Genomic DNA, 26,178 nt, shown 5'->3' with positions numbered 1-26,178 from the left:
TGGGCACTGCAGTCCTGCCCAGGAGCCTGTCCCTCGGGGGAGGGGGGCATCCACCACTCAACTGTATCCACGTCTAATGGCCACAGGCTGGTAAATGTACTCTGCTGAGTTCCCAGGACACACAACAGAATTTCACACCAGCATGGGTGTGATACACGTAGAAACTCAAGCAAGACAGATGTAGAACAAGGACTGTCTTGTTCCACATCTGGGCTTTAGGCACTAGAGTACCACAGACACACTCCACAGAGCCCCAAAGAAGCTGCTCCCAAAGTCCTAGCCATGTGAAGAGCCACAGGCAGCCTCAGCATCCAAGTGAGGGTGCAGGGCACCAGAAGTGCTTGGAGGCCAGCAGGAGCAGGAGCAGGCTGTACTCAGCACTCAAGGACGCACTCGGAGTGCACACTGGGATGGGCAAGGGGCCACCTCGGCCCTCAAGTGACTGCTTGTGGGAAGAGAGGAGGCACGCTGCCCTCAGAGGTCAGGGAGCCCTGGAGGCCTGGACATCCTCACAGTGCCATAAGAAGTGCCCTTCCTGGACCTGTCCACCAGGGGCCAGAAAGAACCATATCCCAGAAGCAATAAACATTGCCAGCGCCCAGACCATGGTCCTAGACTGTTGCTCTCCCTACAAAAAGCCAGGCTTCACAGAGAAGCATCTGACCTCAGGCCAAGGTCTCACTCTTGTTGGCACTCCCCTCTTCCTATGTCTGGCCTCTGCTCCATGGGGGCCTAAAGTCAGACCACCCCAGATGTGGGCCTTATTTTACACTCCCATCCTCCGGCCTAGCAGACACACTGGCCATCCCCTGCCTCCAGCTGGGCCCTCAACCCCTTCCCTACAGAGAGCCCAACTCTTCTAAGCATACCTTTCCACACCCCTCCCCTGGAGCAAGTTCGAAGACATGACCCAGAGTGCCCCCTCAAGCGTCCACAGCCTCTACCTGTATCCCCTTTGTCCCTTCAACTAGCTAGGAGACTCTCTGGTCTCCAACTGGGTCAAGTCTCCTGTCTGCAGCCTCCCAACACCAGAGCCAGCCAACACTGATCAGAGGTTAAGGGTAGGTCTGCAGGTCTGAGAACTCCCAGCTGGAAGGGAAATGGTGAGATGGGCATGCACACACAGTTCCTGGAGGCTGCATGCACGGGACACAGTGCCCATGCTCCAAGGCAGGTCCTGAGTCCTGACTCCTGATGCCCCCACTGCCCCCACACTGCAATGTGTTCATCCAGCAGAGCAATTGTCATGGGCTAAGACTGGAAAGGCCACAGGGGAAGTCCACCAGATCAACCGCTGCTCGGAGATCTGACACGTGTGTCCAGAAAGCATGATATGAGCAAGGACTCCATCCACAGGGACACAGCAGCAATGGCAGAGGATGACATGGAGGTGAGGACACCAAGGCACTCTGCAAAGCAAGTGCTCCCATGTCATGGATAAAATGCGCCAGATGAGAGCAGGTGGAGAGCACAGCAGGCACCCCAGGAGTGAACCTGAAGTCAGTGCAGGTGGCTAGCCATGGTGAAGCACGCAGTGACATCGGCAGCTGGCAATGGGCCACAGGAGCGCCAAAGGAGGGAAGGGTACAGAAAAAATACCTGGATATGGAAAACTACTTGGATATGGACTGTCCCCAAAGCCCCATGTGCTGAAGGCTCGGTTCTAGCTTGGTTCTATCATCAGGCTGTGAACAGAAAGAACCTTTGAGGTGGGCCTAGAATGAGATCTTTAGGTTGCTAGGGCATGGTCTGCAAGTTGACTGTGGGACCCTGATCTCTTCCTCTTTCTCTTTTTTGCTTCCTGCGCCCAGTTGAGCAGTTCTGCTCTGTCACATGTACCCACAGTGATGTGCTACATCACACAGGCCCACAAGCAATAGGACCAACAGACCCTAAGCCAAAACCTCTGAAACTGTGAGCCAAAATAAACGTTTTCTCTTTGTAAACTGATTAGCTAACATTTGTTATAGGAACAGAACACAGCCTAGCACGACTATGAGCCCACTGGTCTCAGAAGCTCAAATCTCAAGCACAAGAAACGTGAAGAAAATTAACAGTGCACTATGAATCAAAGTGCCTAAAACCAGTAGCAGAATACTAAAAGCAGCCAGGAAGGATGACACCTCCTATATTCGCAAGGAGGACAGCTGCAGCAGCCTCCAGGGCTACTGAGGAAAGCACCTGATGCACCTGGACACAGGGCCCTGACTACCCCCACCCCACCCCACCCTGCACCCTGGGTAGCAACAAGGCGGTCCATGAGCAGTCGCTGTGACAGGACCACTGACCAGCAACTGACAAAGGACAGAGGTTTATTCAGACCATCCTGGAGGCTAGGAATTCTAAGATCAAGGGATGTTCCAGAGAGTCACTGCTGCGTCCTCCACTGTGAAAGGCAGGAGCATGGTAATGGCTCAACCACCTCCTAGCCCACCTTGTTTCCCGAAGGTGACTTTAGGAGACACACTAACACCCATACCCACACTGTCTGCCCGCTTCATCCTTGGCCCCGCTGCTTGGCCTCACAGAAGCCAGGACAATCTTATTACAAGCAAGATGTGCTCAGCCCTCCAAGGAACACCATGAGCCACACCAGGCCAGCCAGCTGCCCCAGGCCTAGGAAACTGGTGCCCACCTTGTGGCCTCCCTGTGTGAAAGCCACACCCACTGCTCCTGTCCTTACTCCATCCTCTCCATGATAAACATATGAACAGAGATGGACAGATTCCTGTCTATATATAAGAATTTCAGTTCTAAAAATAAAGGGGTTTTGTGCATTTGATTGACCACCAAATCCCCATGGCCAAAAATAATGCCTGGTACATCCTCAGTAGATCTGCTTAACAGATGAATGAATCTTAACAATTTTATGTCAGAAAGTAGAATCTAGAAAGTTAAAGAAAATTTGAAATGACTTTAAAATACCTGTCACTCTTGGGAAAAATACCTGTCACTCTTGGGATTGCATCAAAATTATAGGAATACAAGAATGCAACATGAGGATCTGTTTCTCTGCTTATCAAAAAATCCACAGCTGGGGCTGGGGATGTGGCTCAAGCGGTAGCGCGCTAGCCTGGCATGCGTGCGACCCGGGTTCGATCCTCAGCACCACATACCAACAAAGATGTTGTGTCCGCCGAAAACTAAAAAATAAAAAAAAAATATTAAAAATTCAAAAAAAAAAAAAAAAAAAATCCACAGCAAATGCACATTAAAGAATGCACATCAAGTGGGCATTAGCACTTGAAAGAACCCAGCACCCACAATGGTAATCCACACTCCCGCTCAGGGAGAACCATCTCAGAGACAGAGCCACAGGGACTGAAGGACTTGGCCCTTCACAAGAGCATCCTCCTCCAACACACCCTCAGCTCTAGGGAGAGCTAGATGCTACTCTGCACAAGGATGATTCAAGCTGTACTTAATAAGACAACAAAAGTTCAGAGAATTAACTGAACATAAAATACAAGTAAAAGTAATAATCATGAGGAGTCTATCAGAAAGGATGACTCCCAAACTATTACCTGTAGATGGACACACCCCTTCTAAAGTGGCCCCAGGTACAACCAACCAGCTTCTCCAGATCACAGAGATTTTTTAAACTCTTGTTGGCACAATGGGGTTCAAAGTAAGGTTCAGGACTAGTGGTGCTGCTGTACATGACCAAAAAAAAAAAAAAAAAAAAGCGTATTCTGTGTGTCGTGTTGGGGTTTGAATCCAGGGCTTTGTGCATGTGAGGCAAGCACTCTACCAACTGAGCTATTTCCCCAGCCCCAGATGCGTATTCTTTTTTCTTTTTTTAAAGAAGAGGAGAGAGAGAGAGAGAGAGAGAGAGAGAGAGAGAGAGAGAGAGAGAGAACGAGAACTTTTTGATATTTATGTTTTAAGTTTTTGGAGGACACAACATCTTTGTTTGTATGTGGTGCTGAGGATCGAACCCGGGCCGCACACATGACAGGCGAGCGCGCTACCGATTGAGCCACATCTCCAGCCCCCAGATGCGTATTCTCAATAGCAGTAAATGCACTCCAAAAGTGTTTAGAAGTGTTCATGTGTGTTTTCTACTGGCCATTTAAAAAGACATTCCAGAATGGGGTTGTAGCTCAGTGGTATAGCACTTGTCTAGTACATGTGAAGCACTGGATTTGATCCTAAGCACCACGTAAAAATAAAGAAAGGTTAAAAAAAATTTACAATCGTTCTGGTGCTTTTCTTTTGATGCTACTCTAGCTGTAACAGAAACTTGCTATATCAACTACTTCAAAAAAAGGAAGCAAAACCCCAGTCCAGAGGCCCCACCCAGAGCTCAGAGTGCTTGACAAAATAAGTAACCCAACACACTGTACTCGCCATCCGAAAGGATGTCACGGTAAGAAGGGAACCCTGATCAAAACCAACCCCAGCACTCCAGTGGCAATCTGACCTAGAGGGGTGTTTTCGTTGTGGTACTGGGGATGGAACACAGGGTGTTCTACCACTGAGCTGCACCCCCAGGCCTTTTTGTTTTTTGAGACTAATTTGCCTAAACTGGACTCACACTTGTACTCCTCCTGCCTCCCAAGCCACTGGGATAACAGGCGTTTGCCCCTGCCCCTGGCTGGCCTCTATGCTCTTAAGCCATCTTGCAGACAGACAGTAAACCTGGGGTAGATGGGAAGAAAGGTAAATGGGGAACACTTGAGTACAAGGAAAGGGGTGGGTATGAAACCACTTTAATTCTCACCGGGTTTATACTCCATCAAAAGTGATGTCTCAGGCTGGGGATAGCTCAGTTGGTAGAGTGCTTGCCTCGCATGCACTAGACCCTGGATTAAATCCCCAGCACCAAAAAAAAAAAAAAAAAAAAAAGTGAAGTCTCAGCTGAGTCCAGTCACCACACCCCTGTCACCCAGGGGACTAGGGAAGCAGATACAGGAGAATTACAAGTTCAAGGCCAAACTCAGCAACTAAGTGAAGCCCTAATCAATTTAGCAAGACCCTGTCTCAAAATAAAAAATTTAGGGCTGAGATTGTGGCTCAGCGGTAGAGCGCTCGCCTAGCACAGGCGGGACCTGGGTTCGATCTTCAGCACCACATAAAAATAAAGGCATTGTGTTGTGCCCGTCTACACCTAAAAGACAAATGTTTTTTAAAAAAATAAAAATCTGGGGGTGCAGGACTGGGGATGTGGCTCAAGCGGTAGGGCGCTCACCTGGCATGCGAGGGGCACTGGGTTCGATTCTCAGCACCACATAAAAAAAAAAAAAAAAAGATATTGGGTCCACCAAAAACTTAAAAAATAAATAAATATTTTAAAGCTCTCTGTCTTAAAAAAAAAAAAAAAAAGCTGGGGGTGCAGCTCAGTGGTAGAATACCCCATGTTCCATCCCCCAGTACAAAAAAAAAAAAAAAAAAAAGCAAAGGCTTCAGGCATTCACAGGGCTGCAGCCGCCACTCACAATCACAAGAGTCAGAAGGAAAGCAATACAACCAGAATCTGACCCCAGCCCAAACCATGGTCAGTCACACATCCTGCAGAAAGACTGCTAGGAGAGCTACCTGGCCCACGGAAGGACAGCCCACATCTGCGCACAGGGCAGCTGTGGGCACATCAATGCCACTCTAAAAATCCTGCAGCACTGACCACCACCAGCAGACCCTGCACCCTGTGCTCCTCCCTGTGGTGGACCCACAGAAGTCTTTCAGACCCTGCTTCCCTGCTCAGTGGTTGTGGGCCTGGTCTCACTCCTCTCTTCCACCATGCTGAAGCGAAAAGCCTGAAGATTGGCAGGAAGTGATGTTAGAGAACAGCAGGAGCAGGGCAGGGTAGGACAACCTGTCATCCTAGCAGCTCAGGAGGCTGAGCAGGAGGATGGCAAGTTCAAAGGCAGCCTCAATAACTTAGCAAGACCTTGTCTCAAAATAAAAAATAAAAAGGGCTGAGGGTATAGGTTAGTAGTAGAGCAGCTCAGGTTCGCTCCCCGGTGCTGCAGATGTGCATGCCTGTAATTCTAAGCCATTGTGGTCTCACTGACCCTCTCTTCTTGGACTTCCCACTCCAGTCTCAGGGCACCACTTCACAGTAGGGCAGTGGCCTGGTCCATGTTATGTACTCTATGCATTTGGGCCAATCTTTTCCACCATCTCCAGCACAGAGCTACCTATCACAGTATTAGCTCCACCTTGACTTGGGGGGACACACCCACTCAAGCCCACTACACTAATATTTTCTCAGCACACTATACATCCAGCACTGCTTGTCAGGGTACTTCAGCCTTCCCACATGGTCAGGGAAGCTGAGAAGATTAGTGCTCCCAGGACCAGTGAAGGGCTTTACAACCTAAAGCTGAGGCTTCATAAGGCCTAGCAAAAACATGCATTTGTTTTTTGGGTGTCATTCAATTGGAGGTTAGATGCTTTACTTTTTTTTCCCCACATACCTTCATTTTATTTATTTATTTTTATGTGATGCTGAGGATGGAACCCAGCACCTCACACATACCAGGCAAGTGCGCTACCACTGAACCACAACCGCAGCCCATTCAATCTATTTCTTCACTGGAAAAAAGCCATTGAACTTACTCCACACATCACCAGAAGCCAACAGAAGCCATCCAACTTGGTAGCTCCCCACACGCAGCTTCCACACCAAACCCTGATGTAGCTCACCTCAGGCCAGGCTCAGGACTGACCTTAGGGGGCAATCTCATTTGTTCTACATTCTTTTGTCATGCTGGGAGTAGGGGCTTTAATTCTGCTTGCTCAACAAGGCCACATACAAACAGGAAGTCTTCCAAGTTCAACTTGGAATTAGTCTTTTGTGGATGCACAAGCATCCTGCATGCCTCTATTATTTCCTTCTGCCTTCCCTTAAGGACGACCCTACCTCCCAAGCAAAGGCCCACCTTATCCATCCTATGTCCTCTGACTCCCTGGGCAGGCAGTCCTGAACACAGGAGGTGCTCAAGCACCGGTGATGCCAGGAACCCAGCTTCAGGCTGGGCTGAGAGCTCCTGGGGCAGCCAGCTGCCTCCACCTCAGCACGCTGCAGGCACTTCAGAGTGGGACCAGCTCAACCCTCCCTAATCTACATCAAGAGGTCAAAAGGGGAGGGGGGGGCTGGGGATGTGGCTCAAGTGGTAGGGCGCTCGCCTGGCATGCGTGCGGCCCGGGTTCGATCCTCAGCACCACATACAATCAAAGATGTTGTGTCTGTCAAAAACTAAAAAATAAATATTAAAATTCTCTCTCTTAAAAAAAAAAAAAGAGGTCAAACGGTTCCAGACTCCAGAGAAAACCAGCACACCCCACACCTCATACCTGCCTGCTGAAAAACTAGGGCAGAATTTGAAAGGAGAACCTCCAGGCTCCTAAGCACCCACACAGCTGGGGCCCCCATCTAGCCTGCCTACTGCACGGACAGGACCTTTGGTGGGGGTGCTTAGGGTCTCACTAAATTGCTGACATGGACCTTAAACTTTCAATCCTCCTGACTCAGTCTCCCAAGTCACTAGGATTACAAGTGTACACTATTGCACCTGGCTCTTGGATACAGCATTTTTGACTAACCCATTTACTATAGACTTACAAAATGACTTGGTAGCTGGGTATGGTGGCACATGCCTATAATCCCATGGACTTGGGAGTCTAGGGCAGGAGGATTACAGGTTCAAAGCCACCCTCGGTAACTTAGTGAGACCCAGTCTCAAAATAAAAAATAAAAAAGAGAGGGCTGGGGTTGGGTTGTGGCTCAGCGGTAGAGCGCTTGCCTCCCACGTGAGAGACCTTGGGTTCGATCCTCAGCACCACATAAAAATAAATAAGTGAAATAAAGGTGTTGTGTCCAACTAAAAAAATAAATAAAATATTAGAAAAATTAAAAGGGCTGGGGTGTGGCTCAGTGGTTAAGCACCCCTGGGTTCAATCCCTGGTATCAAAAAAAAAGGCTTGGTTTTTTTGAAACTTATAAAATCTGAAAATTGAGCTCAGGGAGGATGGCCCAATGCTCAAGAACCTACAGAACAGGTGAGGGTCAGAGGGATTCACCCCACCACCACCATGCAGGAGCTCACACCATGTATTCTAACCATATTCACATCAATGAAAAATCTCCCCAAAATGTCATTTGCTACACTGACTCTAATCTTCCCCCTCTGGACTGACTCATCTAATTTTTTTAAGAGCCAAGGAAATGCCATTTAATCCTACAAAGACAGCCTTTCCAAGAACTCAGACTACAAGACCCTGACAAATACTGTGGCAAAAGCAACAGAGTAAAAGCCATTCTGAGAGGACAGAGAAGTGAAGTCCTGAGTCGGGAACATGCAATCCCTGGGTCAGTCAACCTGTCACAAAAAAAACTGCAGCCCCACCCTGGCAGGCACAGAGCCTGCGGCAGCAGCCACTTCCCCCCTCACCCTTCCTCTCCCTGTGGCACACACTTCCTAGATCAGTTTCTAAGGAATATGAATTATGCAGAAGATGCAAAAAATATAAATGCAAGAAAAGAGTTCCTTTAAAATAGTCAGCAGTTCTTAAATGGACAGTCAAGAAAGACAAAATGGCTTGGGTTGTTCTTCTTTGATACTGGACAGTGAACCCAGGGGCACTTAAACACTAAGCCACATTCCTGCCCCCCCCCCCTTTTTTTTTCCCCCGTTGTCGATGGGCCTTTATTTTATTTTTTTGTTTATATGTGGTACAGGGATTCAACCCATGGCCTCATACAAGCCAGACAAGCGCTCTACTGCTGAGCCATAACCCCAGCCCATCCCTGGCCCTTCTTATTTTTTTAATTTTTGAGACAGGGTCTTGCTAAATTGCTAAGAGCCTCACTAAGCTGCTGAGGCTGGTTTTGAACTTGCGATCCTCTTGCCTCAGCCTCTCAAGCAACTGTGATTACAGACATGTGCCAAATCGCCCAAACACAAAATAGACATTTAACTTTGAAGGTTCTCTTAATATTTCAACAACAAACTGACAAAGTCTCATTCTGTCTTTACCACTATGCATGAAAATCAAGTGCCAACTTCACATGTAAGTTTTACACCAAAGTTTAAACAGAATTTGAACTTTTATGTTTCTTTTCTCCACACCCAACTTATAACTAATAACAACTGGAATTTTATGAACAAAGACTTTTTTTAAACTTTAGTTGTGCTAAAGTACACTTCAAAGGAATGTGTGATTTCGAAAGCTAGAAAGAGAATGCAGCACAAACAGTAGGGCACTGGTAGTCACCCTATTTGGGGATTCTATACCCTCAGCAAAGCTCAGCCCTTTCTCAGGGACAAGGGAAACTGCTCCCCCAACCTGTTCCACCTCTCCTCCTGTCTCCTGCACTCCAGTGCCTGGAGGGCTAGGCAAAATGCCCCCCAAAACAATAGAAGCAGCTCCATTCCCCAGAGTTCCAGCCCCACAAACACAGGAATAAGTAGCCATGTTTGCCACTTCCTGCCTGGGACATGCCTGGTGCACAAAGGACCTATTTGCTCCCTTGCAGTCAGCTCTCAGACCTTGGCATGCTCAGTGGTGTTACACGTGGATGCTCCTACATCACTGTAAGATTAAGACACTGGGGGCTGGAGTTGTGGCTCAGTGATAGTGCTCACCTAGCACGCATGACACACTGGGTTCAATCCTCAGCACCACATAAAAATAAATTAAAGAGCTGGGCGCTGTGGTGCATGCCTGTAATCCCAGCAGCTTGGGAGGCTGAGACAGGAGAATCAAGAGTTCAGAGCCAGCCTCAGCAACTGCAAGGCACTACGCAACTCAATGAGACCCTTAGTGCCTGTCTCTAAATAAAAACACGCAATAGGGTTGGGGATGTGGCTCAGTGGTCAAATACCCCTGAGTTCAATCCCGGTACCAAAAAAAGAATAAAATAAAGATACTATGTCCACCTAAAACTAAAAAATAAATATTAAAAAAAGAAAAGATTAAGACACTGTAGATAGAAATGCAGGAAACACAACTCACCTACACCATCACAGCTTAGCCAAGCAGCACACTGTTCACTGTGCTGTCCCAGCCATTTGCCCAGGTGACCTCAGGGATGCAGGCTGCTCCTCGCTGCCACTGCCCAGCATCATAAGAAAATATGTAACAACATATAGCTAGGCCAGGACAGATAAAAATGCAAAGCAGGAGCCAGGTGTAGTGGCACACACCTGTAATTCTAGCAGCTCAAGAGGCTAAGATAGGGGTTGGGGATATAGCTCAGTTGGTAGAGTGCTTGCCTTGCATGCACAAGGTCCTGGGTTCAATCCGCAGCACCACATACAAAAAAAAAAGGGGGGGGGGGCTGGGGATGTGGCTCAAGCGGTAGCGTGCTCGCCTGGCATGCGGATTCGATCCTCAGCACCACATACAAACAAAGATGTTGTGTCTGCCGAAAACTAAAAACTCAATATTAAAATTCTTTCTCTCTGTCTGTCTGTCTGTCTGTCTCTCTCTCTCTCTCTCAAAATAAATAAATAAATAAATAAATAAGCAAGCCCTAGGGATATGGTTCAGTAGTTGAGCACCCTGGGTTCAAACCCTGGTACCCCCAACCAAAAAAAAAAAAAAAAAAAACATAGATTAGGGCTGAGGAGGTAGCTCAGTGTTTAATGCTTGCCTAGCATGTGGGAGGCCCTGGGTTCCATTCCTGGCGATGCCCCCCCCCCAAAAAAAAACTGATAAGTTATATATGACTCTCCTTCACAGATACCATTTGTGTAAAAGCAAACAAAAGTTCCAAAACAACTGAATAGTGAGTAATGGCTATTTTCCCAGTGTCAGCAGCTCTTTTGTTCCCTTGGGACCCTTTGCTCAAATAAGTGCCACCAACCCAACAGCTTGACTAATCTCAGGAACAGTGCTGAGTGAAAAAAGCCAGGCAATGTGAAAGGTCCCACACTACAGGACATCCTTGAAACCAGAAAATCAGAGCAAAGCAGATGAGCGACTGCCAGGGCTGGGCAATAGGGCGGCTGTCAGAGCTGCACAGGATGCTTTGTGACGCCGGCATGGTCTGCATCTCCACTCAGGCAGGAGTCCCACAACACTACATATACTAAAACTACAGACCATACACACACACACACACTCTAGTGAACCTAAAACTAGCAAGGCCTAAAGAGACCAGTGGTCTACACCACATCAGCTCCCTGTGTTGAAAATGCCATCATTATGCAAGATACGCACATCAGGAAATATGGATGAAGGAAGCCAGAGATCTCCCTGTCTTTCGCTTCAGCTTCCTATTAACCTTAAGTGTTTCAAAGTAAGAAATTCTTTAAGCCAGATGCAGTGGTGCACACCTATAATCCCAGTGGCTTGGGAGGCTGAGGCAGGAGGATCATGACTTCAAAGCCAGCCTCAGCAAAAGCAAGGTACTAAGCAACTGAGACCCTGTCTCTAAATAAAATAAAAAATAGGGCTGGGATGTGGCATAGTGGTCAGGTGACCCTGAGTGCAATCCTCAATACCCAAAAAAAAAAACAAAACCATACATACATATATATAATTAAATAAAATAACTAGAATTTTTTAAATAGTTTTTTTAGTTGTAGATGGACCAGTATCTTTATTTATTTATTTTTTTAATGTGGTGCTGAGGATTGAACCCAGTGCCTCACACATGTGAGGCAAGCGCTCTACCACTGAGCTACAGGCCCAGCCCCAGAATTAGAATTTTCTTAGTAACACAAAGTTTATTAACTCCCACACACTAAACTCACATTAGCAAAGTCCTTAGCCCTGCTTAAAGTAAATCAAGAAGGTTCAAGGCAATTTCACAAGACACTAAATTAGTTTGCCACCTGAACCATAAGAGCTACAGCTTTGAATGGCACAATGTGCCAGGGAGCACCTCTTCACATCCTGAAGCATATTCATTGCTGCCTGTGCCAAGAGGAATGGACTACCAACCAGAAGTGCCCACAGATGGAGACAGCTCAGTTTCCACTTGCCCCTTCCACGCGACCCTCAATGCTTAGTACAACCTGGTTCAGCTCCAAAGAAAAGCAATGCCACAGCAGATGAGAAAGGGACCTGAGAGCCAGGAGGGAAGGTATTTCTGAGGAAGGAGGAACAGGTACCCCTTCTTCCAACGGCTCATCTAGGGGAAGAACTGGCTTGCCCACTGGGCCACATCAGTGGTTCTCAACCAAGGGCCACTCTGCTTGTCAGGGGACATTTTATAACTGTACTACTGAGGCATCTAGTGCTGCAGAACGACCCTCACAACTGAGGAAGGTCAGTCCCAGCTATCAGCTATAACAAGATGTGGGACGTCTGACCTACAGTCAGTCAATGAGCACTTACTGAATATTCAGTATATGGCACATTTTCTGGTCAAATGCACAGAACATGTGTTTAAAGTGAGACAAGTTGTGTGAAAATGGTTTTCACTCTCAAAATCCTTCCCAGTGCAAAAATGGAGGATGACATCACGGCCAACTTAAGGTCACTAAGCCTTTATCCAAGGGGTCCCCTTCACAAGCAAACACACACTTAGCTTCACAAAATGCATCGTAAGTGCGAAAGCATTGTCTTGGAAATTTCATTTCATGTCAAAAAAAAACAACAGGAAAAAGAGAGTGGCCTACCTGTAGAAGCTCTGGCACCTATTTTTCTTCAGAGGAAGGAAGGGACCAACATCCTCTACCCTTCCAGAGAAGCCTGGTACACCCAGACTGGCCCTGAGGCTCTGCTCCAAGGAGGTGACGTTGACAGGGAAGGATCAGCACATCAGCACTTAGCAGTAGGTAATGTCACAAAATGTCTCAAAATACTCATTAACCTAAGGTAATAAAAATCAAGGAACCACCATGTGTGGTGGCACAGGCTTGTAATCCCAACACTGGGGAGGCTGATGCAGGAGGATCCCAAGTTCAAAGCCAGCCTCAGCAACTCAGCCAGGCTCTGAGCAATTTAACAAGACCCTGTCTCAAAATAAATTTAAAAATGGCTGGGATGTGGCTCAGTGGTTAAGCACTCCTGGGTTCAATCCTTGACCAAAAAAAAAAAAAAAAAAACAAGAAGAACCAATTACTTTTTGCTGGATAACAAGAAAAAACGAACAACTGGGGCTGAGTTTGTGGCTCATCTCAGTGGTAGGTAGAGTGCTGGCCTAGCATGCGTGAGGCCCTGGGTTCGATCCTCAGCACCACATAAAAATAAATAAATAAAGGTATTGTGTCCAACTACAACTAAAAAATAAATATTAAAAGATAAAAGCGAATAATTGAGCCCACTCTTTAGCAGGCCCTGCCTTCCTGACCCATTTCACTTTGGGTGGCTTTTTTCCACCAGGGACATTTGGAGAGGGCCTGTGCCTGGAGACCATAGCTTAGCTCAGAGCATCCACACCCGGTGGCCGCGGGTCCCCTGGGGGAATGAGTCACTTTAATCGCAGCGGGTGAGATCTAATCAGCAAGCAAAAGGCCGCCAGAACCGGGTCACAGGCCGTCTGCCTGAACGCGCGGTCTCTGGATTCGGTGCCGGGAGCGAAAATCCAGGCTCCTTTGGAAAAGCCTGGGTGACGCGCTCCAGGACTAGAAAGGCCGAGATGACATCATGCTGGGGAGGGGCGCTGGGGCCGGAAGCCCCTCAGCGATACCGCCCACCCTCAGATCCCGGCCCCGCGTCCCGGTCCCCACACCGAGCCTCGGTCTGAACCCCCACCTGGCAATCCCCGGCCTCTCAACCCCAGCCTGGCACCTGCACCCTCCCCACCGCCAGGTCCTCAGACCCTCGCCCCAATCGCACCTCGACCCCGCCCCCGCACCCCGACCAGACGGACCTCCGTCCCACCGCCAGATCTGCACCCGCAGACCCCCTCCCGCACGCCGGCCCGCCGCCGCCTCACACTCGCACCCCGGGCCCCGCCGCCAGGTCTGCCCCCCGGCCCGCGCCCCCCAGGCCCGCCGGACACTCACAGTTGCGGATGTCCGAGATGAAGACCGCCAGGCCCCGCATCCCGTCCCCCTTGGACACGGCCGGCATCTTCGGACCCCGGCAGCGGCCTGGGCGGCGGGCCCAGGAGGAGCGGGGCGCGCGGACGGGCGGGCGGCAGTCACGCCAAGGCCGCCGAGGGCCGCGGACGCCAAGGAGCGCAGGAGCGCAGGAGCGCGGAGCCGCCTCGCCACAGCCGCCTCGGGACCCGAGCGCCGCTCTCCGGGCGCGCACGCGCACGCACGACGCACGCGCCGGCACGCACGCGCGCGGCGACGGACGGCGGCGCCGCTGAGGAGGTGGCGTGCGCGTGTCCGCGATGCGGGGTCGAGCACGCGGGAGCCGGCGCGCGGGGTGCGGCCGCCGCTGGTGCTCGTGGCCGCCACTGGGAGGGCTCCCGCGGGGATCCAGGAGGAGGCGGGCCCGCCTGGGGCGTTATCAGCCGCCCTAGGTCGCGCCCCGAGTGCAGACGAGTCTTGCGCGCGCCGCGCTGCCGCACCAACGTGGACAGTGCTGGGGACACCCAACTGGGGGCGCCAGCGACACCTGCCGCGGGACCGCCTGCAGCTGGTCAGGCTGCGGAGAGCGAGGCTAAGGATGCGCTGCTCCACGTACCGTCTTCCCTTCAAATGGGGAAACTGAGGCTTGAAAAGAGACTGCATTCCCGCACTGTGGCCGCTGTCCTGAGGCCAGACCCTCGGGGACCAGTTAGGCTTTTTGCCACTGTTGCCTTGATGGCCCCTGTGGACCCGCTGTGCAGAAGCCCTGCTTGGTGGGGCCTTGGCTCGGCACCGACCCCCAGGGACTCTGGAGAGCAGATGGCCCTGCCGATTGCTCCTCTATGAAGCCAGATGGTTTGGAGAGAAAGCTCCCTCCTCAGGAGTTTCCCTGGCCCTGTATCTGGAATTGTCCCAGACTCACCTGTGAGACCTTTGTCCCCACCCTGGCTCACTTCCACAGTCCGGATGAGAGGTTAGGTCTGGGTAGAGCTTGGCCAGGAGGAGAAAGGGAAGGGCCGTCCATGTACCAGGCACCTCAGAGGCCCCAGGACCCTGGGGAAAAGCAAGCTGTGACAGGCTCAATACCCAAAAGGCAGCCAAGTTCACCACCTTCCAAGACAGACAAAGAGCTGAGCCAGGAAAAAAACCTCCAGAAGAAGGGGAGACTCAGGGTCCTCACCACATCCACCTCCCACATCCATCCTCCCACATCCACCTCCTGTCCAGAGCAGAGGAAGTGGGCCTGGGAGGCTTCTCCCCAGGTTGTGCCCCCTCCAGGCCCGCTGGACACTCGCATACCCCTTCCTCTGAAGTCTACCTCCCCTAACCCTGAAAACATGCAGGGCCAATTCTTGACACAAGAGCACCTGTGCAGCATATGAGCATGCTGGGCAGGCAGCCCCAGGACCCCTGATGTGCCTGTGCCCAGCTCAGAAGATTGCCTGGGAAGGCTCCTCTTGCTCTCTGCCTCAAGCTCCCCAGCTGGGGATGAGGATCCACAGGAGAGGAGAGATGGGGGGGGGGAGAGGGGGAAGAGAGAGAGAGGGAGGGAGGGGGGGAGGGGGAGAGAGAGGAAGAGAGGGGGGAAGAAAGGGAAAGAGAGAGGGAGGGAGGGAGGGGGAGAGAGAGAGGGAGGGGGGAGAAAGGGAGAGGGAGGGGGAGAGGGGGGAAGAGAGGGAGAGAGAGAGGGAGGGGGGAGAAAGAGAGAGAGGGGGAGAGAGAGAAGGAGGGAGGGGGATAGAGAGAAGGAGAGAGAGGGAAGGGGAGAAAGAGGGAGGGAGGGGGGAGAAAGAGGGAGAGGGGGGAGAGAGGGAGGGGGGATAGAGAGAAGGAGAGAGAGAGGGAGGGGGAAGAGAGGGAGGGAGGGGAGAGAGGGAGGGGGGATAGAGAGAAGGAGAGAGAGGGAGGGGGAAGAGAGGGAGAAGGAGGGAGGGGGAGAGAGAGAAGGAGGGGGAGAGAGAGGGAGTGGGATAGAGAGAAGGAGAGAGAAAAGGAGGGGAGGGGGAGAGAGAGGGAGAGAGGGAGGGAGGGAGGGAGGGGGAGAGAGGAAGAGAGGGAGGGAGGGGGAGAGAGGAAGAGAGGGGGGAAGAGAGGGAGGGAGGGGGAGAGAGAAGAAGAGAGAGGGAGGGGGGAGAAAGAGGGGGAGAGAGGGAGGGGGATAGAGAGAAGGAGAGAGAGAGGGAGGAGGGAGAGAGAGAAGGAGAGAGAGGGGGGGAGACAGGGAAAGGGGGAGAGAGAGAGAGAGAGAGAGAGAGAGAGCGCGTGCGCACTGCACGCACACACTTTGGAGTGGGCTTTTATTGGGGAACTCTAAATTCTGGGGAAAATTCTGTCCAATGAAGATCAAGGGGGGCAGTGTTGCAAGGTCAGGTGGGGTTGTAGAGAGACAGGCCTATACACAAAGACACGGTCCTCAAACCCAAGAAGGGTAGTCTAGTGGCATTTCTGCTATCTGATGCCTCAGTCACCCAGCCTGGGAGTGACTCTGTCACATGCGAGGTTGGTCTCCCACACCTCTCTTTAATACTGACTCTGGAATTCCCACACCTGTCTTCCTGTCTACACAGTGGGTCGAGGAGGGCCTGACAGGTGACCATACAAAAGACCCCCACCTCTGCCAGCATATTTACCCTCACAGCCATGCAAGCAAGCCTGGGGCCTCAGTCTGCTGGAGCCTTCCTGGGGAAGAGGCCATCTTCCATAGTGTACAGTGCTTTTCTTAAATTGTCTGAGCTGGATCTTTATCGAATTTTAGCATCAAGGTCACAATACTGTTCCCAAGGGGATGGTGAAGCTGATACCCCTTTCCTTCTTCATGGGTCATGGCCACTGGGTTGGAAGGGCTCTGCAGGCTCAAGATTTGCTCACATCATGAAGGAAAAGATCACAGTAGGGCTGGGCATCCCAAACACATGGCTCCTGTGTTGTTGGCTAAGTATGCACACGTGGACCTGCTTAGGCCTACTGTCAGTTTTACAGATAGTCCACGGATCACACAATCTCCATGACTGACAGTGAATTACAGACAATGACCCTTGCAGAAAATTGGGGTTAGCCATCTGATCCAGGCTGCGACCCTGAGCTCCATGCTTGTTCGGAGATGGTTGTGGCAGTCCTCAGAGTTAGTGGCTACCTCTGTAGTCATCAAGAATAACATGCCCAGGGAAGATCAGACTCTGGGAGCAGAGCATTCTCTGCCAGGCACAGTTTGCAGGCATGAGGAATTCAAGAACCCAAAGTTAGGCAAGTGGGTTGTTCAAATGGAGCTAGAGCTGGGGACAGTGGCCCATGCCTGTAATCCCAGTGACTCAGGAGGCTGAGACAGGAGGATTGCAAGATCAAGGCCAGACTCAACAGTTTAGCTAGGCTCTAAGCAACTTAGCAAGACTTTGTCTCAAAATAAAAAAAAAACAAATAAATAAAAAAGGGCCGGGGATATACACATGTATATGTGTTTATATATACATATGTGTTTACATGTTTGTATTCGTATGTGTGTATGTATGTGTATATATGTATATTTACACATTTATTATGAAGCCTGACTGCCTGAAGATTGATGAACCCAAGCTCCTACTGTTTCATCTTGGGGCAAAAAGCTATCTTGATGTACACGTCTCATGTCTCACAGCCACAGAGCTAAGGGAGCCCAGAGCCATATGCAACTGGATTCAAGACAGTTGCAAAATAGCCACATTGAATGCATCATCTCCCCAGACATCTTACAGGGAAGCTGGAGTGCTGGTGAGGCAAGCATGGGGCCCAGGAAGCTGGGATGGGGAAGTGGGATAACCAGAGATTCTGACCCCCACTTCTCAAGATCCTTCACACACAGCCCCAGCCCTTAAGACCTAGGAGTCAGGTTTCAGAGACTCTCTCTGAGGCTGGAAGACATGGCTCCTCCAGGATCACAGGAAGTCAAGTTAATGTCAGCAAAAGTCTAGGTTGTGTGGGACAGATTCTAAGAGAGCAGGCCTAGTCAGCAGCTCTGTCCTTTGGGACACCCACCAGGCATCTGGGTCAGCAGAGCCAAGTCAGGCAGCAGACATCCCTCATTGCTGCACTGTCAAAACAGTTTAGTCATGTCCAGTGGTGCACACCTGTTAGCTCAGCGAGGCAGGAAAATAGCAAGTACAAGAATATAAGAATATAATGTTGTCCATAAGATTAATTATATGTTGAGCAACTCAGCAAAACACTGTCTCAAAAATAAAAATTGAAAAAAGATCGGAGATGCAGCTCACTGGTAAAGCACTTGCTTGACATATGCAAGGTCCTGGGTTCTATCTCCATTGCAGGGGGAGCGGGGTGTCTGGGGGGCAGCATTACTCGCCTGATTTCCAGAGGCAGGTCAGGACACAGATCCCAGTGCCTTGAAGAAGGGGAGCCAGGCACTCCTGAGCAGGGAGAGGCCTCAGGGTAACATAACAGCCTAGTCCTCAAGTTGTCTTTCCTGGTGATTTATCAGTAAAACTCAGCAGAGACCTGCAGGTCAGGAGGAACAGGACTCCAGGCTACAGCTCACTGGTTCCTGGGAGCCTTGGTTGCCAATCAGTCCACTGCTCAGAGAGGAGACTTAGGGGTCAGAGGAGAGATGCCACTTTGGCCTGGGTCTGTCACCGTGATAATGGAGCTGGAATCAGCATGCTCAGCAGCAGTAAGAACTCCTCCTTGGCTTCTTGGCAGGGAGGAAGGACACTGGGGTAGAACTGGCTAAGTACTTGGTGTGCAGCACAGACCAGTTGGTACTGGCTCCAGCCCCCACCCTCAGTGGTTCTGACACGACAGGAGGGGTACAACCAGGGTGTTGGTTTTTTAAGGCACTCTAGGCAGTTCTGGTGTATGGTACCAGTTACCAAATCCTGGACTAGCCCAGAGTCAAGCTTCCACCACACTCAGACACCTGCGTGGAGCGGGTGTGCTGCACACTCACCCTTCACTCCCCTGCCTGCCAGTCTGCAGGAGTGGGCATGTAAAGTGTCCTGGATCACTGTTTGCTCCCTTGCTGGAGGTCCTGGGGGAAGCCGCTGCCCAGCCCTTCCTCCCACAGCAAGCCAGATCAGTTCAGGCCCACAGGTGATCTCTCAGATGTATGGGCAGAAACCAAGCTGTACAACAAGCTAGTGATGAGAGGGTTTTACTGCTCCCTTTTGGAACACCCACTCATCCAAAGTGGCCAGCTAGTAAGGTGGCTGTGGGTTCTGGGTTCAGGTAAATGACCTACCTGTCCTTGCCGCAGTCAGAGGAAAGGGGAAAAGAAAGAAGGCAGAAAAACACTCTTCTTACTCAAATTGCAAACAGGATCGTTTTCCAGTCTCTTCTACCCACACCCCACTGGCTAGAATTTCATCAATTGGGGAGACTGAGCTGCCAGGAGGTCTGGCAGACCTGTGTCTCCTAAAGGGTAGGGATGGAACCTAAGAAACCAGCAGCAGCAGAGCCACCTCAAATAGGTGGAGAGTGACAGCAACACTGCTTTGCTCAGCAGGTACAGCACACCTGGAAATGGCTCTAAGAGCCACAGAGAGCTGCCTCCCTGCAGCAGCCTAATTCCTGAGGACTTGGGTCATTGCATCCCATAGTCATTACACCAACAGGACCTGCTGAGCAGGAAGTAGCTACACCCGGAGGACACATTTGCCAACGGCAGAGCTGGCTGGCCAATTCCTCTTACTGCCTTCCTACTGTAATCATTCAGCTGATCTGGCGTATGGACCCCCAGAATAAAAACTATGTTTCCTGGGTTGGGCCTGGGCCTCAGTAGCAGAGCACTCGCCCAGCATGTGTGAGGCACTGGGTTCTATTCTCAGCACCACATATAAATAAATGAATAAAATAAAGGTCAATCAACAACTAAAACTATATGTAAAAATTAAAAAAAAAAAAAGTACATGTCTGTGTCCCAGTCTCCTCTTATAAAGACATCATCAGGGGCTGGGGATGTGGCTCAAGCGGTAGCGCGCTCGCCTGGCATGCGTGCGGCCCGGGTTCGAACCTCAGCACCACATACAAACAAAGATGTTGTGTCCGCCAAAAACTAAATAAATAAATAAATAAATTCTCTCTCTCTCTCTCTCTCTCTCTCTCTCTCTCTCTCTCTCTCTTTAAAAAAAAAAAAAAAAGACATCATCATTTGGGATCAGGACCCACCTTAGTATCCTCATCTGAACTAGTGACCTCACTTAGTGATCTCATCTGCCACAACCCTGTCTCCAAATAAGGACTTTGATATAAAAGTTTTCAGACACAATTTAGGCCACAATAGAGATGATATTTGCACACGTTGGGGCATAATTTTGAGTCACCACCCTGTCCCTCTTCCCCGTACTGGGAGCCTGGTTTTGATAGCAGGAACTCCATCTCGGACCATGAGGATAAGTTCCAGCTGTCCATTGCCACAGGGCTTAGAAAAGCTGGTATTTGTGTCACTATTGTTGGGGGCTCTGTTCTACCCAAACTTAGATCCTAACTGTTACCATGCCTGAGGGTGCAAGAGGAACACCAAGAACAATACAGGGCTGTGTCCCTGATGTTTCCAGGGGCCCAGGGGTCTGTTTCCTGTCTTGTCATCAGTACCACTCCACTTCCGCTCCAGTCTCAACAACACCATCAACTGTCAGGAAATGGTCATGTGTCCCTCCCCCATCAGGGCCCAAGGCCACAAGACCCATGCAACTGGTGACAGGAGCCAGGAGAGGTGCTGAGGAGATGGCTCTGAAGATCCTACCTCTCCCTAGGAGGTGCCACTGTTACCGCTGTTGACCCATGAGGAGTCCTGGCTTCCCCGATGTTGAAGAATAACACCAAAGAAGCACGCGGAGGCCAGGTCAGAGTAGAAATTAGAAGTTTATTAAAGGACAGCAGAAAAGACTTCTCCCGGAGGAAGAAGGGGACCCAAGAGGTGGAATCCGTGGAAGTGCGGTTGTCTCCCCTTTTTATAGTTCAGTGATGGCCTGTAGGTGGGAGGGCCCAGGGGTGGGACACAGGTGGGCCAGAGAAGTAATCTGGTCAGGAAGGTCTTCTGAGTCAGCACCTTCAAGCTTGCTGGGGGCTGTTCATTAACACTTCTTTGAGGTGGACTTTGGCCTAGGGCCTTTTCAGGACTTCATTAACATTCCATGAGTTGCCCTGCGTTTCCCTGAATCATTCCCAGCATGGCCTCCATTTTAGATTTCACTCGATATTAGACCCAATTTATCTAACTACACTGACTACCTAACTTTAAATCTGGCTTCACCACTTCGGGCCTCCGCTTTTCCACGGCCCCCAAACTCCCCGCGAGGACTCAGGCCAGGCCAGCCGGGCCTGGAGCCTGCTGATGACCACCTGGCAGGCCTCCCTGGCTTGGGGATTCTCATAGCAAGTGTTTCCATATTGGGCTAGTGTCCACCTCCTGTCCATGCCAACACAGGGCACTCACCCTTGGCTCCTTCTTCTAAGGGCCCAGTGGGGTGAGCTGATGGAATACGTGTCATTTTTAAGATACGCCTGAGAAAAACAACTTTAGGAAAGAAAACATGCTGAAAATGTCACTTTAGGTCTCTCAACACAGATGAAGGCATTTCCTGGGGCTGATTTGATAAGTGACACAAACCAGATGTGACAAACAACAGGAATTTATTCCCTCAGTTCAGTCAGCTGAGCAGGGTCCTTTTAGAAGCGTGGGGAGAGTCTGTGTGCACTGTGCCCTCCCACCTCTGTTTCCCTGGCATTCCTGGGCATGAAGACAGTGACCCCATCTCCAGCCACGGCCTCGCGTGCCTTCTTACCTGTGTGTCTCAAATCTTCCTCTCCTTCCTCTTACAAAGACCCCAGTCAATGGATTAAGCACTCACCCTAATCCAGGATAATCTCCAAGATCCTTATCTTGATGGCATCCACAGAGACTGTTCCCAATGAGGTCACATTCACTGGTACCAGGGGTAGAACTTGCACAATCTTGGGGGGAGGGGGCGGCACCCCACCCAAATAGCTACTGAGAAGTGCTGCCTCTTTGACCTTCATGCTACATGTATGCTCCTCCTTTGGTTTTTAGGGTTTTTATGTTGGTTTGGGGTTCCTGAGAAGCATCAAACCCACAGCAGATGCCTTGAAGCACACAGATCCTTGCCAAGGACAAACACAGTATGGGGCCACACACTGTCACAGACACCCACCCCAGGGCTCTGCGCCTGCCTGGCTGCTGGCCAGACACCCACAGCTGTCACTCTGGCCAAGGACAGTGGGGCCAGTGGGGCCCACACAAAGGACACAGACAGAAAATCTGCTGTGCTGGCCCTGGAGCTCCATCTGGAAGCTTCCGCTGCACGTGAATGTGCCTGCTTCCTCCTTCCTTCTTGCCTGAATCTGCTGATCCCAGCACCTAGAGAGGATGTCTCTGTGCACAAGTGGGGGTGACTCTGCAGCAGGGAATCCTGGGGTGTGTCTGTCCTCCTGGACTTCTGTCCTCTAAATTGGAATGTCTCAACCATAGTGGCTTGCGTCCTGCCCTCCAGATGACCCAGCCAAGGCCTTTGGTTAAAACAAGATAGAGTCACTGGGCTGTCAATGCTGGGAAGGGCCTTGCTGATCCTGACTTGGCAAGTGAGGAGTAGCCCAAGCCACCTGCAAGGCTGGGGACCCCACCTTGGCCCCACTCGGGGACACTGGCAAACCCGGGGAGACACAGACTCTGCCCCAGAGCCAGACAGCCACCAAAGCACCTCCAACAAGCAGTGCCAGTGGCTTCAGAGTGCTGGCCACCATCTGGCTCCCATAGCAACTCAGAGATACCTTGAGGCTGTCCCTCAGAGGCAGGCTCAGACTGGGGACATCTGCTGGCCAGGAGCACTAGGGTGGGGTGCCCCAGAGCAGGAGCAGGGATTCAGTCAGCAGCAGAAAGTCTTTTCTCTGCAGGTCCACAGAGGCCACTCTGTCCTGGCCTGTACTCCAGTGCCCACTGCAGACAGGTGAGGGCCAGCAGGACTGCCTCGGAGGGCCCTGAGTTTGGACTTTGGCCAAGGCACTAGATACTGAGGATTGGGACATGGGGCAGAGGGCTGGCTTACTTTCTGGACAAGGGGGCTAAATTGCTAGGATTTGGTTAAATAATTAAGGTTCGGGTTACTGAGTCATAAATTCCAAACCCAACTCTTTTCTTTGTTTCTTTTTTTAGGGTATTGGGAATTGAACACCAGGCACCACACATTCGAGGTTAAGTGCCTCACCGCTGAGCTACATCCCCAGTCCGTTTTTATTGTATTTGAGACAGGGTCTTACTAAATCGCCCAGGTCTCCCTTGAACTTGTGATCCACCTGCCTCATCAAAAACAGTTTCCTAGCCAGGAGCAGGTCTGTAATCCCAGTGACTCAGTGAGTCTCATGAAGAAGAATCATAGGTTTGAGACCAGCCTGGTCAATATTTGAAGACCCTCTCTCAAAAAAAATAAATAAATAAAGGTCCAACTCCCAGTTATTTACACACACACACACACACACACACACACTCTCTCTCTCTCTCTCTCTCTCTTTAACTAAATGTAATTTTATAAACCTTGCTATTCCCTCTGTAAATCTAGAAGGCTTTACAATCTATTTTTTTTTTTCTCATTGCTGGAATTGAACACAGCGGTGCTCAACACCTTCCACACTTTTTAATTTTAAGTTGCTGAGGATGGCCTTGATTGAACTTGTGATCCTCTGTCTCAGCCTCCTGAGTCCCTGGGATTACAGGACCGTGCCATTGCAACGGGAGAAACTTTATAGTTATTTCTTTCTTTAGTTGTAGATGAACATGATACCTTTATGTACTTACTTTTATGTGGTTCTGAGGATGGAAACCAGTGCCTCACACATCCTAGGCAAGCGCTCTGCCACTGAGCTACAGTCCCAACCCCTTTAGAGTCATTTTTAAGGAGCCTCTGGATGACATTTGGTTTCATCTACAAATTCAGTTAATTAAACATTTTCAACATTTCAAGCTGAATTCAATTTACACTAAATACCCATGGTTAAGGTCATCAGAATTGACAACAAAATCTGAGGAATCTCAACAGCTCAAACAGATTAAAACTCCAGAGTGCTCTACCAAACGTGTGCGGGTTGAGTTATCCGAGTCCCAGGCTGAAGACCCCAGCTCCAGGAGTCCCAGCAGGCCTGGCTCAGTCACCTGTCCCAATAGGCAAGGTCTTTGAGATTTCATAGAAAAAGGCAAGGGTGCTTGGGGGCTGGCCCGGCAGGGTCTTTGCATCACTGTCACAGCAGGTCATTTGGTCAGCCATGGTCTGGTGATCCTTATCCCAGAATTGGTTCTGTGAAACACTGAGAGGGTTGTCATCTGGAGAGGGGCGATCTCTTCCCCTCCTGGGATGACTGCTCTTGCTCGGGGGGCAGTCTCCGTTCCAGCATCGGGAGCAACCATGGGATGATCTATTCTCCAAGGTTCCAGAGGTAGTTTCCATTCCTTGTCATAAAGATGCTTATCAGTCAGACCTGTGGTTCCTGGAATTCAAGATAACCACAGAATAAAGTGGCTCAGAAGGAAAACAAAGTTGGACAAATGAAGTCAGGCCAGCCATGAGCCCTCCTTCAGCACCGCTCAACCCAGAAATGCCGATGCCCTGGCTCTGGCTCTCTTAGGCCTCATTCCCCAGCTTCCTTAGCCTCTATCCTTAGGTGGGTATCCACTGAAGGAAACCCGTTTTCAACCCAGGGACCTGTGGCCCCTGGATGCCAGCTCCAGGGAGCTGAGAGGCAAGCCAACAGGCCTTTGGAAGCAGCTCTGCAGAGGGGGCTGGTCCTGGCCTCCTTGCTCCTCCCTCCCTTCTGTTCCCGAGGCCTGCCACGCAGACCTAGGTGCACTCTGAGTGGATTTTGCAATTCTGTAGCTCAGAGGACTCTGACCTCAGGTGGGACCCCAAGAAGGATAACGGCCTTTGCCACTTGAGAGATCTGTGAACTTCACAACTCTCAGGACATCCAGAAGAGCTCACTGGGCCCTCTCTAGAGCTCTGCCCAACTTGGGTTCACCATGTGCCAACAGTGCTGGGCCACGCTGGACACCAGGAAAGCAGTTGTTGCCTGACCTTCAGCACACACATCCAGCCCTGGCCGCTCTGGAAAGACCTGGGGGGCAGTTGGCAGAGAATATGGGGAAGAGAAAGAAGGGAACCTTATTAGAAAGTTAAAAGAGAGAAAAGCTCAGCTCACGAAGACTCTGAATGGGGAAATAGCCACACAGTGCACCAGGAGTTGGCCCTGGTGTTTGGGGAGTGTGTGGTGTGTGTGTGGGGCGGGGTGTGTGTGTGTGGGATATGTGTGTGGCGGGGAGGTTGTGTGGTGGTGGGTTGTGTGGCCGGTGTGTGTGTGTGTGTGGCAGGATGTGTGTGTGTGGCAGGTGTTCTCTGTGGTGTGTCTGTGGCAGGTGTGTGTGTGCGGCCGGTGTGTGTGTGTGGCAGGAGTGTGTGAGTGGTGGGTGTATGTGTGGCAGGTTGTGGTAGTGTGTGTAGTGGGGGTGTGTGTGGTGGTGTGTGTGTGGTGGGATGTGTGTGTGTGGTGGGGATGTGTGTGAGTGGCAGGTGTGTGTGGTGGGGATGTGTGTGGTGGGTGTGTGTGGTGGGGTGTGTGTGGCATGTGTGTGTGGGCAGGGTGTGTGTGGTGGGAAGTGTGTATGTGGCGGGTGTGTGTGTGGCGGGGGTGTGTGTGGGTGTGTGTGTGTGTGGCAGTGTGTGTGGGGGTGGGTATGTGTGTGGGGTGGTGGTGTGTGTGTGGTGGAGAGTGTGTGGTGTGTGTGTGCAGCGGGGGTGTGAGTATGGTGGGATGTATGTGCGTGGTCGGGTGTGTGTGTGGTAATGTGTGTGTGGCAGGGGTGTGTGTGTGGTGAGGGTGTGTGTGTGGCGGGGTGTGTATGTGGCAGGGATGTGTGCAGCGGGGGAGTGTGTGGCGGGGGTATGTGTGTGGTGAGGGTGTGTGTGTGGCATGGTGTGTGGCGGGGTGTGTATGTAGTGGGGATGTGTGTGGCGGGTGTTTGTGTGGCGGGGACGTGTGTGGCAGGGTGTGTGTGTGTAGTGGGTGTGTGTGTGCAGCATAGTGTGTGTGGAGGGTGTGTGTGGCAGTGTGTGTGTGGCAGTGTGTGTGTGGTCGGGTGTGTGTGGGGGGCTGTGGCAGGAGGTGTGTGTGGTGGGGTGTGTGTGGCGGTGTGTGTGTGGCAGGAGAGTCTGTGGCGGGGTGTTTGTGTGTGGCGGGGTGTGTTTGTTGTGGCAGGGGTGTGTGTGTGGCG

General features: G+C 50.9%; 1 protein-coding gene across 4 annotated transcripts in view; it reads right to left on the bottom strand.

Annotated features, from left to right (window-relative positions):
• Ap2a2 (adaptor related protein complex 2 subunit alpha 2) overlaps positions 1 to 14,135 on the bottom strand; it is a 72,636-nt gene extending 58,501 nt beyond the window's left edge. For all 4 annotated transcript variants that reach the window (XR_003299930.2, XM_026379338.2, XM_026379339.2 and 1 more), the window contains exon 1: positions 13,908 to 14,135. Coding sequence is in view for 3 of the 4 variants with exons in the window: in XM_026379338.2 (XP_026235123.1) it covers positions 13,908 to 13,974 (67 nt within the window). In the remaining variant the exon portion in view is untranslated. The remainder of the gene's footprint in view (positions 1 to 13,907) is intronic.
• Positions 14,136 to 26,178: the final 12,043 nt, after the last annotated feature.

Source organism: Urocitellus parryii, chromosome 4 (assembly GCF_045843805.1).
Source record: "Urocitellus parryii isolate mUroPar1 chromosome 4, mUroPar1.hap1, whole genome shotgun sequence".
In the NCBI taxonomy this organism is placed as follows: Eukaryota; Metazoa; Chordata; class Mammalia; order Rodentia; family Sciuridae; genus Urocitellus; species Urocitellus parryii.
Note: the sequence above shows the minus strand (reverse complement) of the source record. Positions and strands in the feature narration are given on the sequence as shown.